At 37.9% G+C, this 20,072-nt stretch overlaps 1 protein-coding gene across 7 annotated transcripts in view; it reads right to left on the reverse strand.

Moving 5' to 3' along the window:
* Positions 1-19,706, reverse strand: part of MOSPD2 (motile sperm domain containing 2) — a 35,409-nt gene extending 15,703 nt beyond the window's left edge. Inside the window, exons 1-8 of one of the 7 annotated variants that reach the window (XM_051624327.1) lie at positions 19,637-19,706; positions 19,340-19,406; positions 10,191-10,346; positions 9,371-9,457; positions 7,871-8,025; positions 4,815-4,875; positions 3,467-3,505; positions 2,332-2,456 (exon numbers count right to left, since the gene is read on the reverse strand). In XM_051624327.1, the coding sequence (XP_051480287.1) occupies positions 2,332-2,456; positions 3,467-3,505; positions 4,815-4,875; positions 7,871-8,025; positions 9,371-9,457; positions 10,191-10,346; positions 19,340-19,406; positions 19,637-19,645 (699 nt within the window). In that variant the 5' untranslated portion in view covers positions 19,646-19,706. Of the gene's footprint in view, positions 1-2,331; positions 2,457-3,466; positions 3,506-4,814; positions 4,876-7,870; positions 8,026-9,370; positions 9,458-10,190; positions 10,347-11,626; positions 11,746-11,773; positions 11,848-13,444; positions 13,522-14,616; positions 14,637-15,921; positions 16,201-19,339; positions 19,407-19,636 lie in introns of those variants that run through there. The other 6 variants (XM_051624335.1, XM_051624376.1, XM_051624345.1 and 3 more) reach the window with 6 other exon arrangements.
* Positions 19,707-20,072: the final 366 nt, after the last annotated feature.

The following is a 20,072-nucleotide window of genomic DNA, read 5'->3' on the forward strand; positions in this document are numbered from 1 at the left end:
ATTGTGGTAGAGATCTCTTAATCACAGTAGTGACATTTTCTAAGATTATATGTATGCAGTGGCCATAAAATCACATGCAAAATGCTTAGTGATGTCTTTATTGGCCACTGACCTACGAAAGGTCCTTCCAAGATAAAAGCTATGAGCTATCAATTCAGATAGTGTGAAGAGCACAGAACTCTAGTTGCAAACATTGTTCAATATTGGCAACAATGGAAGCAATCTTGGATTTAACAAAGGATGAATGGCCCATCTCTAACAAGGGAAAACTGGGCAAATATACAAACTAAAACCCAACTGTATGTACATCTTGCATCAACGTGCACACTATGATGTTCATCAATCTTGCACAAAACATTAATGAAGAGTCAACAAATATTCCTGGCCAGCCAGAAACATTTATGTCTTAAGAACTGGACTGCTCCATCATTAGTATCAACAGCTGGAACTGGAAGAACTTGCGATACAACAGATTGCAAATCCAGGTAAACACTGACTTAATATACACTTATAGCTAAATGAAAACTATGAAGCTTGAGTATTTGCTAACAATGTTTCCAGATGACAATTCTGAGATTAAGAGTTCAAAATGCTGAAATGGCTCAATACCAGAGACTCAGTAGTTAAACAAATACCTGCTGGTTCAAAATAGAGTTTTTAACATGCTGATACAGCCATTTTTATAACATTGTCAATACCCTTGGAGTCATTGTCAAGCAAGTGTACTCCTGTTCTACTGATTTACTTCTGCCACTGCAACTGACAACCAGAAAACAAATTATTTAGATAAGGCCTTCACGATTCTGGATCTTGGTAATGATCTTACAAGATTGTCAGCATTGAGTTAACTTGGTCAACAACCACTAACTGGCAGTGAGACTCTACAGGACCAAAGCAGGATAAAGTCTAACTCAGACTGTGTGCTGCGCCAGAAACTTCACGAGGATATTCTGCAAATTCACGAGTTCCTCTCTTAATAGCCATTTAGAAATTCGCTATCAAGTAAGATCACCTAAACAGCAGACAGAAGATACTCAGTTTTAGGAAGGAAAATAACCCTCCCCTCTATTGCAACAACATGACAATACGACAGGAGCTAGACCTAGAACCACTGCTATACCCCATTCAAATCCTTACTGAAATCACTTTAGACATATTCAGCCCTTCCCCCACTGCCCATTCCTGAAGTCCAGCAATTTCAGCTTTCTCTAACATGAGACAGTTTTTATTTAAGACTGGGAAGCTTGGGCAGCGATTTTCCACAGAGAATATCATAGAATCATAGAATCCTAGGGGTTGGAAGGGACCTTGAAAGATCATATAATCCTTTCTTCAAGGTTCTCATTAAAAAAAGCACTTTTTAAAGGCTGTAACTTTTAGTTAAATAAAAAACAAGGTAACTTAAGTCTTTATGTTACTAAAACAAGTCTCATATATTCTGGCCACCTTGAGTTTATACACAAAGGAACATAGCCTCTTCCACTACTGAAGCAGATCCTTCCTTTTCTTCATATTGTTACTACCATAATGCAAAAACCACTTCAGGAAAAAAAAAACAAAAACAGACATTAAAAACCAAAAGAACAGGTATAAATTCCTCTACAGTGGGCTTACTGTACTACCTAAAATAGTCTGCAAAAAATTTAAAGGAAAACCATCCTCCTTCTGCAAATCCTATTAAAAAATTACATAAATCGATTTACTAACTTTCTGAAAATATGAAACCTGTTGTACAAAGTGCCTGTGCTGCTTTCCTGTTTAAATGGCACTAGAATAGGATCCAGCTTTTGTCAAAGTGAAACTGGATTGAGCATACTCTGGAGCTCTAATATAGCCTTAAAAAAGAATCTTCTACAGCCATAACTTAAAATGCAGACCTAGTGAAAACAAAGGAAAAATGTGTGCAATGTTACTACCTTTACTAAATCATAGCTTTGGAGCAGGATGAAAAATCTTGGATGACCATCAAACCCATTTTCTGATCACAGAATGTTTTATAAACCAACACAATCTCTAATTCATCAGATGGAAAAAAAAAGAATAGAAGAATTACACTTAAAATAGATTATTTTATTTTTAAAAGGTCTGAAAAACCAAGTGATTTCCTCCGACTTGGAAGTGCATTCATAATTCAGAAAACTTATTTCTGAACTTAAGACTGCCAGATACCAAAGTCTCATGAAGTTAACCCATTTTATATTCCTGCAATCTACAAATTACTGTTGGCAGAACAATTCACATCTATGAAGTACCAACTCTCAACCCCATATATGTAATTTCTATAGGTGGTCTCAATCTATCACAAAAGGACTGCAATGTTAATATACTTACAGTTCCACCCATGTGAGGTGGCAGATACTCTCCACTGATGTACTCCTGCACATCACTCTTGTTTGTGAACTTTAACATGCTTATTGCATCTGGGCCGAGCCAACCCTTCACAATTTTAAAAGCAGCTTTAAAAAAACAAACAAACAAAAACAAGAGGTACATGTAAGTTGTCAGGAAAAACTTTTTTTTTTTTTTTTCCCCCCCCTGCAGTGTATTGATAGACCAATGGAACACAAATGAGCTATGTCCCATAAGATATGGCAGGACCTGCTCTGGAAGTGTCTATTATAATGGAGATACACAGCTCAAGGAAAAAGTACTATTTACAGAAAAAATATTCTACGGGTATACACTTTTCTATAGGTGACTGCAGAGAGACCACAGACTCTCATGGAAAGAGAAAATTTGATTTAACTAATAACATTGTTGTCTTGGAATTTAGACAAGGAAGTACTGCAGAAGTAAAAGCAATTGTATTTCCCAGTCTGAATGAGGAAGGCTGGGAAAGATATATAGGTAGACTCTTTTTAAGGGAAAAATGTTTTGCTGGTTTAAAGGTCACTTGTTTAGACCTATTGAGTATCTTCAAAGACCATAGTTATTTCAGCGATAGGAAAACATGAATATACCGAAAAACATAAAGGCAGCATAAAAATAGGTACTATATTGTAACTAAAGATTATGATTGAAGTACACACACCAAAATGTGTAACCAGTGTCAGGCATCTATCTTAAATTGTGCATTCTAGCTTTTGGCTGGTTTAAGTGTCCATTTGTTGTTGATGGTATTCCTAAATCATGAACAGATTTAGCTCTGAAACTATTTCAGCTGGACACATTCAAGGAATAGACTATTTATCAAGCTCTCCCAGGCTTCAAGGATAACAGGACAAATATAGACTCCATTAAAAGTATGATCCAAAATACAACATTGTAAGGAAAAACAAGGAGTATGCAACATACAAACTGACAGATTTAAAGATGCATGCTTAACAAATTCCACCATTCAGCTGCATCTATACACAGCAGAAAAATGCTTCCTATTTATGCTACTGATCTTAAAAAGTTATCATGATCTAAAAATAAAATAAAATAAAAAATAGCCAAACTAAAAACCCCAAACTAAACAACTCACCGTTCATTATCCATGGCATTTCAAAGATCACTATCTTTGCTGAAAAGACAAAAGAGGAGGAAAGAATCTGAATACCGAGTGCTACACATTTTTCTGTTCAAGAGGAAGAACAGCAATAATGTTAACATAAAAAGTGAAGACTCATTTTTAGAAACCTCCATTTTTGCTTCCTTGCAGAAACTATTTTGTTGAATTATTAACAGATATAAACGTATTTTTTTACTGTGTAAATACATTAGCTGTTTGCTTGAAAAACAGTCACTGAAATTTTAAGTTACACAGCATTTATATACATCTGTGATGCCACTTTTCTGACACACAGTTACTATTAAGTAATTACCCCCAAATAAGCTGAAGAAAGGTAAGATCTCAACTTGACCTAGAAAAGCAACTATTGAATGGAAAACTACGTTTAACAGGTATACTTAGCACCTGTTCTTCCTGAAGAAGCAAACTAAAAGTCATTGTAAATCTGCATTTTTTTCCAAGCTTTCTATGTTTTAGGAGATAAGTCTGAAAACTCAGTACTTTGACACAGAAGTGTCCCAAAATTTTCCTCTGGAATGTCAAAAAAACAAAAATGTAATGGTGAACTTGCCTTTAAGTTTTATATATTATCAAAGTTTTAAACTTCAATCAGCAAGCTGAATCTAATCAGAGCTTAAAGAGCTGCTGTGAAGAATTTCAATATTCACAGACATTTTCACCTAAAATTTCTAACTCATATAAGATAAGCTGGCTAGAACTATTCAATGTTTCCCATCCATAAAAAATCAGCAGGTAAATATGCAGGTTTTTCCAGATGTACACAACAAACATGCCTTAATCTTGTTCAAAGTAAGTAAACCATAGCTCCCTAAAATTTTCTATAGCCATTCATTTTTTGTGTCCTGAAGATTCCTAAAGGATACAAACCATCAGGCAAGTTTGCAAATATTCTAAGCAAGTAACAAAGAGCAAAGGACAAGTACATGTCAATTCAGTTCTATTAAGTGCTCATAAAAATTTATAATCTGTAAAATATCTCTTAGTTTCTTATTACATTAAATGCCAGCTGATTTTTGATGAACGTAAAGTTTATTTACAAAGTAAGTTGTGCTGACTCTTAGGAGCACAAAAATATCCTGATCTGTAATGTCTCTGTTACATGTAGTTAAACTGTAGCCTGAAATCCAAACGTACCTTATGGTCCAAACACCAAATTCACAGAATAAGTCTTTCATTTATCTCTACAAGCCACATAAAGTACATGAGAAAAGACTTAACTTCTCCCGTATCATCTGTAACATCATGAAATGGTTGTATTACACAAACCTACAGTGCTTAAGATGTAATATACAATACTTACTGAGGAAGTTTGGGTAATAATCTGTAAAACAGTTGACAATGAACCGAACAAAATCCAAGTCCTAAAATAAGAGCACACAGTAAACACAAAAGAAATAAAAGCATTAAAAATACAGGCTTAGTTAAGCTAAAGCATTTCTCAAACAGCACAAGATACTTAGCATATTGTAATAATCTATATTAAATTTTTTCACATACTACAAACACCACCTAAACTCTAATGAAGTGAAATGCACTGCAGAAACTGCAGCAGGATTGTGGTCAAACTTCACTTTATGATGAAGAAAGATGACAACAGACCTATTACCAATGCAACGTTAGGTATCTAAGTTTCAAGAGTATTTTTTGGTTTTAGTATTAGGCTGTGGTACACTGCAGAGACATTGTGGGCAGAGGCAGCACTTCAAAGAGCTGGTTGCACAACATCCATTTTCAGGGTGCTTCCATCCAATGAGAAGCCAGAGAAACAAGCACAACTGAGTCTCTGCTGCAAAATCCATGTATAATAGAACTGACTACATGATAAGAGGCAAAAAAGGCATTTTATGAAACAGATAAAGATAAAAAAGAGATACCTTCCCACAATAAGGTACTTTGGTTAGGCAGGAAGCCTGCTATGAGTACTCATACTTTCTGTAGTCATTCTAACAGAAGTGACCATTACTACTTTCAGAAGTAGTACAAAATACATTGCTGATGAAGGATCCAAAGCCTGTCACAACAGCAAAAATGCTATGGGGATCAGGCTTCTAGACTGATGTAAAAACACTACTACATTTGCAGAGAGAAAAGCACAACAACCTGTAAAAGAGGATTACCCACTACCTGAAAGCTCTAATAGTAGCTTCAGTAATTACAACCTAACTGAAAGTTTGGTATCTTTAGAGGCAGAAGGTAGCCTTTAATAGAAGCATTTATCTCAACTAGCTACAGCTTGTACCAAATGCAGTATCTTTCATTTAATAATGTAGATAGTGATATACTTCCAAGCAATTATTAGAATCTCCTGCACATTTACAAGGATGATGCTCTTTTCTGTTGCCTATCCAAAAGGCAGCACTATCATGTATTAGGAGGATTGATCCATTATTTTGACAAAATTCTGGAATCTGAAGTACAGATTTCAGTAGACTATTCAATAACTGCATCTATTCTAGTTAACTGAACTGGTGCAACAAGGCATGAACTATCCAAACTACCTGGGCTGCATACCTGTGACAAGAACTGAGAAATTACACCCCAAAAGAGCTCAGATATATCAAATACTCTACAAGGGTATGAACAGCCATTAAAATACTATTTATATTATGTTATAAATGCACTAACTCCAAAGCAAGACTGTACAAGGGACACCTTGGGACAGCACTTGCCAAGATTGTGTCTCTGGATGTCTCAAAGACACTGCAAAGAAGTTGCTTCAGGGTACAGTTCACAAAATCCAGATCAAGTTGCTTTTTCACAAAGAAATGACAATCTTTTTTTCTTGTTATATAAAACCATGGCTTCAGTATATTATCTTTGGGAGTACAGACAGACAGCTTTCAAAGTACACGGAAGAGTACCAATCCTACTTTTCAAAACTGAATTACATCATATTTATTTGTCAGAACACTTTAAGAGCTTGTGGCCTTGTTCTGCACAGCTGCAAGGTCCTAATGCAACATTAACCATCTTACCTGAAAAAAGGCAGAAATAAAGCTTTTTTTGTGCTTATATATAAAAACACTCCTACCATGCCAACAAAGAAAGAACAAGTTACAATTTATTATTTTTTTTTATAAATATTCTATGGAAATAAAGATGATTTTTTACCCTACAGCCTATGAGATTTTTAGTTAGTAGATTGAAACTATAAATATGTCATGATAGGCAATATCTCTATCTTGCGATCTAAAACAATTTAGATTCTGCTCCTGAATGTGGGTCTTGATTTTAGGTTGTTTTAAGTTGAGGATCAGTGAAAATTCAGGAGGTGATACTATTCTTATCTGAGCTACACTGTTCCTCCTTGTTCTTTTTAGTCCAAAAGAACACATACAAATGCATAAAAACTTTTGCTAAGCGAAAAGTCTTCCTCCACTGAATTAAAAGTTGGAATCTTCTGTTTATGTAAGGTCAATCTCAGAAGAAACAAGTCTACAGTAAAGCTGACAGGTCAGATAAGGAACTAAAAAGGAGGATGAAGCTATTATTCTTTAAGAATAAACTTAAGTCTGACATGCAGGCCTACAATTCAGAAGTCTGTCACATCTGTTCAAATTTAGACACCCTCAATGATTCTGCACTTGTAGACATCAACAAGCATGCAGATTTCTTTACCATTAGTCTTATCAATGTAATAACATGTTTTGTCAGTAAGAGAAAAGATGAATACTGAAAGCAATGACAACTTGATGAACGGCTCTTTCGCATCCAGGTAACTTTTCTTCACATCAAAATTCAACAGGTGGAGAGAGATGTATACAGAGACTTAAGCAATAAACACAAATTAAGTACACAGGGACACCATACATAGCATAGAGGAAGGAGAGGCCGGACTAGGATCAGAACTGGCAACTGAAAATGCTGACTTGTGAGAATAGGTCATGACTCTTACAGATGTCAGACACTGCATCTAAGGGTTTTAATGCTTCACCATTACCCTATTTTTCCATCTTTCACTTTTGGCTGACTCATCAAAAAAAGACAATAATGAAAATGGAGCTGTTGAAGAAATGGCTGCAGCTATACTTGCACTAAAAGATGGCTCAGACTTTTGAGTCTACTCAAGCTCTACTACTGCCATCCATGACAAACCAAGCTGGTGAGCAGCTACTAGGCACTCTGGCTCAGTCACCAAAGCAAGTTTTCAGTGTGGTACTGTACAAAACTAAGTTTAATATGTAACAAAGATTTTGGAAACTGCTCATGTAATGGGAAGAAGCCCTACGTACCACTGATGTGGGCAACTGTTGAAGTTATTTAGACATCAAATACTACAGAAGGACTCCCATTTTTCTAGGGATACAGATTGAACAAATCAGAAAGCAAGCAGAAAAACATAATGAAAATACTTACTATGTGACTGATTCCAGTTTCAGACATGTCAAATACCACTGTTAAGGGCTTTCCATGATCTCTCTTGGCATAATGCTCTAACCAAAAAGCTACCAGTTTCTTTTTATCAAGTTGCTGTTTAGAGTCTTTTACATGGTATTTCACTCTGAACCAAACTTGTGAGAAGAAAGAAAAAACACACAAAAATTGAAACAGATCCAACAGAAAATATTAAGAACATAACTATACACTATATACTTTTCATGTACTAAAGAGTCCTTCTTATCTAGATTAGCGTAATAATTTAAAATTAAATCACAAGGTACTCAGAATACATACAGAACATATCATCATAAGTACTACTATGGTTGTGAAATTCATGTTTCTTTTTCCACTTAGGTTTTCTACAGTATTGTAGTTGATGCATTTTGTAAAACTATTTATACCTTTCTAAAATAAAATGAAAAAATCTAGAAGATGAGCAACATTATATAAATGAAAGTCCAATACCTACCCTTCTGGAATAAGAAATTAGTCAAGCAGAGACAAACTTTTCCATAAGAAAGAATATATTTCCAAGTAATAAAACTTTATGTGTCTGAAACCAAACTACTGATTATACAATGAAGTGATAAAAGAAATACTCCTAGCAGCAATGTGACATGCAGCCTTCATTTTTGCTACCTCTAGAATTCCAGAATAAGACAAGCCCTGAAAATCATTGTAGATATACTCTAATATTTTTCTTCCTGAAACCTGGAAAGTCTTAATAAAAACTGTATTTCTTCTCCGTATCTTTTAGTTCCAAATGCAATTAAATATATTTTATGGTTGGTGTAATGAAAAAAACACTTTTTAAAAACATAATATATTTACTAGATGCTCTAATTTCAGAATTTCAGAGATACCCCTATTCAGAGGACTCCTATGAAAGTAACTATTAATTCTTACTGAACTTCTTTATACACTTTAAAATGTCTACTTCACATAACAGAATGGGAAGGGAGCATGTGACTAACCAGGGACTCTAGACTATGATAAAACTTGAACTTGCATACCAGTCAGATATTCTGACCCAAGTAATGTTCACAGAATAAACATTTTGGGAATGGAAAATTTGAGACATTAGTTATGTTTTAGTGACAATAGAATGAGAAGTCATTATTTACCCGACTTACCCATTCTTGTAATAAAAAAAATTTAGTAATTTTCTCAGTCCAAACACTAATGCAAGAAAGTAATATTTTTTTACTTCAACAGGCAAGTTAAAAATTACATTATAATTAGGATAAAGGCTTATTATTTTCAAAAGCTGCTGATAAAGTTCCCTCATTCCACTTCTGTGAGCCAGAGATAATCAAAGCTACCAACTTTTCATCATTTTTAGAAAAAAATAGTTGCCAATAGATACCTACTTCTATTTTAAAACATTCATTTTTCAAAATGGACACTAAAATGCTAGAAACAAAAAATAATACAATAATATTATAATAAAAAAGTATTATGTTCTGTGCAACTTACATAATTTATAGCCCTCTTTATCATATCCATGCAGAAATATAGTACCATTTTCAAACAACCATTTTGGAAGGACAGATTCTGTCAAGTCTGCAAAGCCAAACGAAAGAATTTCAGTAATCATAATAATCACATTTCAACCAACAGAATTCACTAAAAATGCAAAGTCTAGCAACAAACACAAAAATGTCTTTATAAACCACTTGCCAAGGCCTTTACTAAACTAATGCAAATACTGAGCTCGTTTGAAATTTTTACTATCTTCTTCCTCACATTTTGTAGAATAGGATCTATTTAGGAAGAAATACCAATAAAAAATTCTAAGAAAGAAAAAAATGCTGCAAGTGTTTCTTTTTGGTCATATCTGCAGCCCCTCTTGCTCTATCCTTCAGTTCAGATTGTGAAGTCCTGTAGTTAGAGTTCACCTTCAAAACACTCTTAGAGCACAAAACCCAAATTTATTCTACGTGGGGTGTCCAGAGCTACTAGGACCAACAGGAGAGCCCTGTTTTTTTCAGGCTGCTTTTTGGTTGTTGTTAGCAAACACACGAATACAGAAAAAGAAACAGCTGCCAGCCTGCCTTCCTTCCTTCTTTCTTTTTCACCTTTCAATAGATACATGGAACCACAACCAAACTGTGAGACAGTCACTATAAACAGTGCGGTCTTTTGTTTGTTTTCAAACTCAGGAGAAAAGCTCTTGCTCAGATCCCTGTGGTACTTACAAAAACTTTAAAAGGTGCTTAATAAATAAGTCTATGTCAGTTGTAATTTAATAGGAAAGCAACACAGACCATCAAAATAATTACGTAACATAGCTTACCATTAACTGTATACTCTTTCCTCCACCGAAAGCTTTCATCGATCATCTTTAATGTATCATCCACAACATCGTGACGCCAAATCAGGTAATTTTCAACCCACGAATCATCTTGCTGAAGTCTTTCCACATCTCTAGAGTCATATTTATCCAATTTATCTAGCAAATAAATCAATTATTGTAAGAATATAGATTTGCTATGAAAACATGGAAAGTAGATTTGTCAAGTTTGGATATAAGCATCTGCTAGATACATAAGATTTCTTTTGTAGTCTCAAACTTAGGCAGACAAAACACACCAGAAGAAATTGATTAAAAACCTTTATTTACTGTGACAATATTTAGGAATACTACAAGATTAATCTCTCTATAAAAATAGTGTGATTTTTATTCAAGTAAAAAAAAATAGAAAACAAAAAGGTGTGTATAAGGCAGGTGTAATTTTCTAAAAACAGGATTCTCTAACATAAATTAATATATAGTCTAAGAATCTGTGTACTGATGAGTGTATATATTAAGTAACGCTCATTCAAGCCCAAGTTCTCAAACTTACAGGCATCAGCATGTCACACCACAAAATGTCAGAGAACAGATGCTAAAATTACTACTTTTTACCACACACTATGCACCATTGCATTAAACAAAATTGTCTTCTTTAAAACTATTACACATTCTACACTTGCCATAAATTGTTACCTAACAATTGTTACCTAACTGTACACAAACTAGATGCATCTCTAGAGCAGTAAAAAACCCCCAAGCCTCAAATTCTTCTTGTATCAGGTTAGCAACAGCGTAACAAGCTAACATACTTTAGGAAGGACATTAGATGAAACAGGAGATGCTGGTGCTCCTTAATTTTTTTTTTTTTTTCCTAATAAACAGGAAAGCTTGTAAAATAAAGATGCTGAAGTGGACCTATTTTTATTTTAGGTGCGCTTAATCGAGGGCTCAGATTTCACATCAATGCTCTTTATTGTCTGAGAAATCTGCATCGTTGGAAAGTAAACTGAGTAAGAGAGCACGACAGAAACAGGCTTCTGAAATAGACACTGATACACATCTCTTTGCTAACTACTAAAAACCATAAGCTCTTAAAAATATTAACTTAATTTTTATGCTAATCACAATTAAATTAAAGGCTGGTTGTTCATGAAATGGATGGTAATTTTCACATACTGGAAAGACTATTCCTCTGTCCCCAGCAATCAGGGCCATCTTCATTAAAATAAGTACACAGAACTATGACTGGATGGTTCAGGGATGCATACTTCAATCTGGTATCTTAACCCACAGGAAGGTGTTAAGAAAAATAACACCATTAAATTCCAATATTTTTAGTTTTACTGGCCGACATGCAAAGATCTGACATTTTACATGTCTTTCAATGTATACTGTTTCCTGTCACAAAGTCAATGCAACTGTAAGAATATACTCACTTTAAATGCTCCCATCCACCAACAGTTATAGCTGCACTACCCCAATGCATTTCTTCACATCCAACTCCTTCTCACAGACATTTTCTACTCAGTTACTTCATTAGGTTTCTAATTTCTCCTTCCCTTGATCCCATCCCACTACTTTACCTTGGTCCTTAGCCAAACTTAGTCTGATCCCATTTACCTTAATCTTAGTCCCCTGCTTGCTTGTCTCTGCCCACAAGCTTCCAATCTGCTAAAACCTGTCTCACTCTTTCAGTTCCTTTTCAGGTCATTTCCATACTTGCACCAGTCAGCTTATTCCCTATAGCTAAACACAGCTTAGTCAGAATAAAGTGAACACTCAGCACAAGACTGAAATGCTGTTTAACTTCTCTATGACTCTAGGTCAATCACAGAGGGAACAAACTGCAAAGATTCTGGGTACTAAATTTTGTAGTATCAACTGCTCATTTGCAATTGGATTATTCCCCCTATGATTTATTATTTGGACAGTTTTGACTGAAAAATGCTAACAGTACCTAGTTTCAAGTTAGAATAATAAAAAATTAACCCTGGAGAGGATTTCCTGACTGAGGTCACCTCATTTCTAACTCCTGCTCACAGCAGGACTAACTTCCAAGTTCAAACAAGTAACCAAGTACCTTTTTCAGTCAAGTTTTGAAAACTCAACACAGGAGAAAGACTGCACAGCCTCCCTCTCCATAACATGCATTCCAACACAAGTCTCTTTCAAAGAGACTGCCATGAATAATAACAGCTGGCACATCTACTGTTAGCTAAAGAAAGACGTATTGGCTTCTCTGAGCCATGGTAAACTAGTTATTCTATGCTGTAGATTATTCAATATGGCATATTGGCTATTCAAGCCATTTATAGCTACTCATAGCCACAGCAAGCTAGGGCTTTGCAAGAGCAAAGATTTACTTTAACATCAGGTATTACATATTTCTAGTGCCTAACCTACCTTACTTCAACTCGGTTTAGCAATCTCTAACACACACCAGTTTCCAGCCAAGACTGACTGCAGTTAATCAGCCAAGTATTTATTCTAAAATCAATCCTATGTATATCCTATTTGTATAAGGGATTCGAGTCCCGTGTAATTAAAGAGAAAAATCACACACCACCAGGTAAAAGGATTTCACACTGCTTTCTGAGGCTCTCTTGGCTCTCAGCATCTACTTGAGAGAAGAACTGTTAGAATGACAGAATAGTGCATCTTGTATCAAACAAGAATTTAAAAATATTCAGATATCATTACGGGGAATGTGCCCCAGAACACGTTTCTGGGCCACTAACAATTTTTCCCAAACTCTGAACCTAGATAATAGTTAAAAAGTGGAAATTTAAAGTTATGAATATTTCAAGAAAATGAAAGTGAAAAAGAAATGGGGAAAACACTTTATCCACACTTTCAACATAAATTAAAAGACAGCTTGATTCAGAGATCGGGACAGTTTAAAAAAAAAAAAAAAATCTCCTCTATCAATTACATTTGCAACAAGACGACACACGTAATGAGAATTTACACACACTAAACCAGAAACAACTAGCCAAATTCTGCCTCCACACGCACTTGAGGGATGCCAGTATTTCAAACAGGTAAACTTAGAGACTGAGAGAACAACAGGACTACTAATTACTTTAAATCACACAGGGAACACTTGGCTGCAGTTACTGGATTATCAGAAATTTCTTGAGTTAAAATAGAATTAATTGAAATAAAAGAGACCTTTGGGGTTCTCAATACAATTTAAACATATCCTGCACAACAATTTAGAGGCCAAAAGGAAAAAGAAGTTTCAGGGCACTTACGCAGAAATTCAGGTGAAACTTAACCGAATTATCTGACCTCAGGCAATCTCGAAGCCACTTAACGTACCTGTGAACACATACTTATGTTTTTCTGAGTAGAAAATTAAGGGCTTGTTTCTTCACACCTGCAGAACTGCCAGTAAGATGCTGAGACACTAAGTTTAGTCACCCTTACTCAGGGAGATTAAGTCCATAACAAGCAAAATTTCATAAGATATTTGGAACACACACTGCTTTCCCCAAAAGTAACACAAGGAACAGCATTCACAGCCACTTCTGTTGAGAAAAAGCTAGTGAAAGCCACCTATGTAACATCAGTGACAGACTTGTGTGAAACATTTCATGCTAAAGACAACTGTCCAGAAGCTTGTAAACCTGGTTCCTCCCTTGGCCCAAGGAATGAAAATCTTAGTGTAATCCAAGAATAGTTCCACTGTCAATGGAAAATGCAAAACTCGGATGCTGCAACACTCTTCTGTGAAGCTGTTAAGCTGTGTAGAAACTAAACAGGATTCTGATCCAGAAAAGAGAGAAAAGCACAGTCTGCTTTGTAAATTTGATATTTACCAGCAAGCACTAGAACTCAATTCCAAGTTATATATGAGGGAGTAACAGCGACAACTGCAAGGTGAGGAGGCCAAAATTAGCTCTCTTCATTCCCTCAGCTAAAAGACTTTCTTGAAAATGAGTGGACAAGAACACAAACCTTTAAAGCTCTGTGTGAGTCTTGGTCAAATTTCAGTTTTATTTAACCGCTTCTTTTTTTAAAAATAACTACTTAGTATTGCTTTCATTTCCTCATTGAATATTTGAGGTCAAGGGAGATGACTGGAAGAAGGAAGAAAACGTTCTGTTTGAACATCCGTTTCTTACTACTTGCTTTTTTTCTTAAGTGAGGAGTTTTGTTCTTTCAATAACCACATTCTGCTCTATTAATAGCTGTCTTCTTAAAGCTGTGAAACTTACGATGAAACTCTATGTCTTATTTACTGTTTTCCAACACAAAAGACTATGCATGACACGTCAACTGTTCTGGAAAGAATCCCTGAATCACACAAAACTAAATGAACACACATTTCATTGAACACTTCCATGGGAAGAATTAAGAAATTGATTGATGTAAAAAAATTGTAGCGCCCCTTCTCATATTTTTTCAGTGTCATCTACATTACCTTCAGGAGACGAATGCTGCAGTGCTGCGTTTTCTTCCATTATTCACACTTTAAGAAAAATAAGAGAAACTTGAGAATATTTATCAAGAGTATAAAAGAGAGACTGCAGGACTGAAAAACAGGCAGCACAGCAAAGTGCTAGCTGGAAATGTTTAGTTTGAGGAAGAGGAGGCTGAGGGGAGACCTCATCAGTCTCTACAAGTACCTGAAGGGTCATTGTAGAGAGGTTGGTGCTGGTCTCTTCTCACAGGTAATCAGTGACAGAACAAGAAGGAATGGCTTCAAGCTGCACCAGGGCAGGTTTAGACTGGACATTAGGAACATTTTTTTCACAGAAAGAATGGTCAGGCACTGGAATAGGCTGCCCAGGGAGGTGGTTGAGTCACCATCCCTGGATGTGTCTAAGGGTCATTTGGATGTGATGTTGGTGGATACGGATTAGGGGAGAACTTTGTAGAGTAGGGATGATGGTTGGACTTGGTGATCTCAAGGATCTTTTGCAGCCTGAATAGTTCTATGATTTTATGATTCTAAGTCCTACACTAAATTAATCCAGAGAAGTTCAGAATTCACAGCCTGCAAGAATGACTCCTCAGTTCAGGAAGAACTCTTATCTAGGAAAGAAATGTTACAGAACAAGTCATACACAAAGCTAAGTAGGGAACGCAAGCACATACCTTCAAACAGAGGAAAAAAACACCTTATTGAACAAAAGAACTGGGACAAAGGAACCTAGCAAAGTATGTTGAGTGTTCCAACACACAAAGCTTCTAGGTTTAATTACTGCCTTCAGCTATTTCATCTAAGAAGTCTCAGGTTAGAAATGGTCATAATTACTCCTCTGACGTTGGCTACAAGAAGGAAACCCATTTTAATTGGTTGTTGATGCCTACGCATATTAAGTACTATAAGTATTCAGGTATGTGCCTTCAGTTGCTAGATGAGGGAATCAGCAAGACTGAAAACAATTTAACAAGGTCAGTATTCATACAGGGACAGAGATGAAGAAAACAAAATCAGGCATTTCAACAAAATCAAGCAGCAATAAACAAAGCATCTACCTCCACAAGATGTGATAAATTCAAACTTCTAGCAAAACTGAACACTCTCGATGAGAATAACTACTTTCAAGAGAAAACTCTAGCATTAAAATCACATGCCTTTATATAGAAGTAAGGTTTTTATCCTAACTATGTTCTTCCCATTTTATTGTTCCAGCATTTCTCAGTCCAAAAGACAGTAGGGGAGGGGAGGGAAAGACTTTCCAGAGCATTAACAGACATAAGCAAGTATTCAAAAGATTACCTTAGGAGTCTTCTACAATAGTCATCTCACTGTTTTTCAGAGGATGTCTCTCATGTCTAAAACTTTATTTGTAGTTGGCCAATATGATTAAGTTAGGACCAAAATGTTTTTGTTGAAGAATGTCATTAGGAATTTAGTCTTTTAAATGGGAGTGGGATATCTCTTTGAAAATCTTTTTATGAAAATTAAGTTTTGCCTAAAGGATAAGAGGATGCAAACGGGGAAGGGCAGGGAATACAGGCTATAAGAAATGGTATATATGCAAAAAGGAAGTGCAGAAAAGACTTGTTGAATGGAAAAATCTACCAAAATTGAATTATAAGTAATTTCCACCGTAACATTGAAATGGAAAATAGTAGTCCAGAAATAAAAAATAATTTTAGAAAACCTCTAAGGAATTAAAATGCACTGAAGGAGATTGTTTACTAGAAAACACTGCTAGTACCAGTCAGTACCAGAAAATAATCTTTTGTTTTCATTGTTTCTGTCACCACCCTAATCGTTTACATCATCAGCACTCACAAAGAATCCAAACAGATGCAACAGAAATTAGGCCCCAATACTGCAAGAAACTGTCTGCCTACCAAATCAGACAGTGTTTGCTAGTCTACTGGAATTCTATTGGATTAACAGAACTTTTCAGTAGTGGAAATATGCCTTTTAAAGGTAAATACTTTAATTATTAGGAATACACATTTCTCTCAAGAAGCTGTGTTCCAAATACAGCTAGAAAATTAACTGAAGAAAAATAAACACCACTACAAGATCTCAGTTAACATTAAACACTGCCTTGCTGATAAGATCTTACAATGACCAAGATTTCCTTCTAGAACCCCTCCATAACCGCATTTGCTGCACAACTTCAGCAAGTTCTCATGCAAACTCAGAGGAAATGAGCCAGTAAGGTTCTCTAACACTGTATGTTCCAAACTGTATCTGACTATTAAAATAATTATTTGATTTAATAACATGAATGAAGCAACTGCATCACTCAAAAAACAGACTTATGGCACTTAAAATTGCTGAGGAAAACTTTTCCTATCCTACCTTGAAAATTGTCAAGACCATAGTATATAACTTGGCTGTAACTTTCATGTGAATAATTCCAACACGTATTACATGTAGGAGTTTAATATTAGACTTTTATGAAGATATGTATTTTTTATGTTCTGCTTTAATCTAAAACACCATATTCTGCCAATAAGTAATTTCAACCAAAAAAAAAACCAAAACCAAACAGGATTTCAAAGGCCTTCTACGTCTTCATGTCACAGCAAAAATAAGCATTATTGCAAAACCATAGCTTTATTTGCAATCATTAGCAATTCTTCCTGCATGTGGTAGAAGAGGGAGGAACCAGTAACTCTGTGTTCCAAGATAGGGAAGAATCACTTTGTAACACAAACAACAAGTTTCTGGAATCATCAAGAATACTCAGAGGGAAAACAAAACAGCAGCAGCCCACCCCTGAGAAACAAAATGCCTGAAAATGTTACTCAAATTTCAATGCTTGCAGCTCACCTGAACATGAAATTAGGTTTGTTCTGCAGAGGCACTCAACTCTGTGACCACACTAAACCTTGACAGTATCAGTTTCTCAGTGTGCCTAGACAGTGCCCTCAGTTTTGAAACCAGACTAAAATTGCTCCATACCAGGTAATCATTTATACCTTTACAACACAGGAAGCCTCGTGTTTGGGGGTGTCTGCATACATGCACCTCCACATCCCTTTTCAATTAAGACAGCATAAAAGAATTCATTTTAGAACATACACTGTAAAGGCAGAAGGTCGATAAAACTAAACCTCGGTGTTTTTCACACTTGAATTGGGCATGACAACATTAACTTGCTTGTGGTGTTCCTATATTCAAGGAAGTGACTTAATGTAAATTCAAAAAATCCTAATCCTATTTTATTGAAAGGACTAAGAGCCCTAAGCCATGGCCCAAAAATGAGCTTAATGATAAAATGTGTTCAAAATACTGCAAACAGGATTAGATTTTACTTTGAAATATTAAATCATTCTAATGGCTGTAACAACCAGACCAACAGAGGCATCATTACCACTAATTAAACCTGTGCAATTCCAAGACTGTAAGGGATACTTAAATTGAAATGGTAACACTCCCTTTCAGCAGCAACTGTCCCAAAGAGGTCGTCTTTTATGAGTGTGACTCTGGGATAATAGAATAGAAAGCAAGATGAACCACTTATCATAGGAAAACACACACATTAACTGAAAACATTAACAGCTAAAAGAATGTACAATTTAACCTGATCCTCCACTTGCCTGAACTTTAAGACTACCCAAACCATCTTTATTCACATAAAAATATCAAATGGTAAAATAACTTTTCAAGACGTTATTCTAGTAATTTTGTCATCTTGCCAGAAATACAGGCCATCTCTAACCAAGGCCAAAACAGTTTACTTGAGAAAAGTCAGCAGATCAACCATATGAAACAGAAGTTATACCCCCCTGAAGACTCTCAAAGTTTGCAAGAGAAGTGGGACAGTCAGTGACAAGTTAACAGAAGCATGCAGCCCTTATGTAAAAGTGGTAACTAGGTAACCTCAATAATTCTGATCAGGGACATCAAAGCAATGCATGTGCTTGCAGGATTAAGGCTTATATTAGAGAAGATGCACGTAACTCCTAGACTACTGGACTCTTTACTGTATTTGCATTTAAAATTGCATAGAAGCATGTTTTTAACAGAAAGCATTTAGACAGTCATAATAAAATGTAGTACTTACTGCACTTGTTAGCATACTCTACTACTATATATTCCTTTACTACGAGCAATGCAAATCAACCTTGAAATGAAAGGAAGCTCCCCTAGGCTTACCCTGGTATTCCCCCTCCCCTAGGCTTTCCCAGCAACTCCTGGCCTTCACTTACTAGTTTAAAAGCACCTGCACTTACGAGTGGAGCTGGACACACAGAATGACTTTAATTAAGGCCAGCGCGATTCTGAAGCGCAAGTTACTCTAGAAAAACAACTCATAGGCAAACTGGTCGAGGTCAGAATTCCTTTCGTTCCCACCCCCACGTCTTATGTCCGGGAAGCACCGCGCACAGCAGCGCCCCAGACCCCACGCTTCGGCCAGCCCAACCTAACTGTGAGCCGAAAGGACCTTCGTCCTGACACGTCCTGCTCGTTGCCCAAGACCGCGACCCAGCACAGAGCGCCGAAACCCAACACAGAAAACGTCTCGCTTCGTGCACCGCCCCACCCAGCAGCTGCGGCCACCTGAAGCAAAGACCAGAAACACCCCCACTCGCCAGGGAAAGCGGGGGGAAGAGAGAGCCTAGCGGGGGGAAAGCCAGGCGGGGCGAGCCCACAGAGCCCCTCCAGGCAGCCAGGCCGGCGCTCCCCGGCTCACCCCCGGGGGCCCCACCCCCGCGGCGCTCACCTGGCAGGCAGTCCGCCTCGAATCGCCGCCTGGTCTCGCCGATCAGCGCAGCCCTGTCCGCTCGCTGCTGCGGGAAAACAAGAAACCAGGAGGGGCGTGAAAGGAAGGGAAAGGCCGGGAAGCCAAGGCAGCTCCCGCCACAGCGGGCCCAGCACTCCCCCCCATCCCACTGCCCGAACCGCAGCTCCAGGCCGGCGCGGGGGGCGGCCGGGGAGGGGGAGAGGGCCGGGCAGGGGGAGAGGGCCGGGCAGGGGGAGAGGGCCGGGCAGGGGGAGGGCGCCGGGCAGGGACTCTCACCTCAGCCATGTTCCCGCCGCTCAGCCCGTCCCGCCGGCGCGACGGGGCAGGGAGAGACGGGGAAGGAGGCGTCGCGTGACCCCGGCGGGGGCGGGGCGCGGGGCGGGGCCACCTGCGGGGCCGCCCCCCTCACCCCTTCCCTCCCCGCAGGCCGAGCCGCCCCGGAGCCCCGCGCCCCGCCCGGGCCCCGCCCTTGGCCCCGCCCCGCTCCCGACGTGCTCCCCGCGGCGGGAGTTTCGGAGCGGGCGCGCGCTCTGCTGGCTCCGCCCCGCAGCCGGGGAGCGGGTGAGGCGGCCTTGCCGGCGGGGCCTGCCCGCGCTGTGCCTCCCTGGGGCCGTTAACGGCTGCCAGCGGCTTGTAGGGGCGGGAGACAGCCTCGGGGCCGCCTCAGCCTCGGGGCCGCCGGCTCCGGGAAGGGGGCGGCAGGGCCCCGCCG

The sequence above is a fragment of the Apus apus genome, chromosome 1 (genome assembly GCF_020740795.1).
Source record: "Apus apus isolate bApuApu2 chromosome 1, bApuApu2.pri.cur, whole genome shotgun sequence".
Lineage (NCBI taxonomy): Eukaryota > Metazoa > Chordata > Aves > Apodiformes > Apodidae > Apus > Apus apus.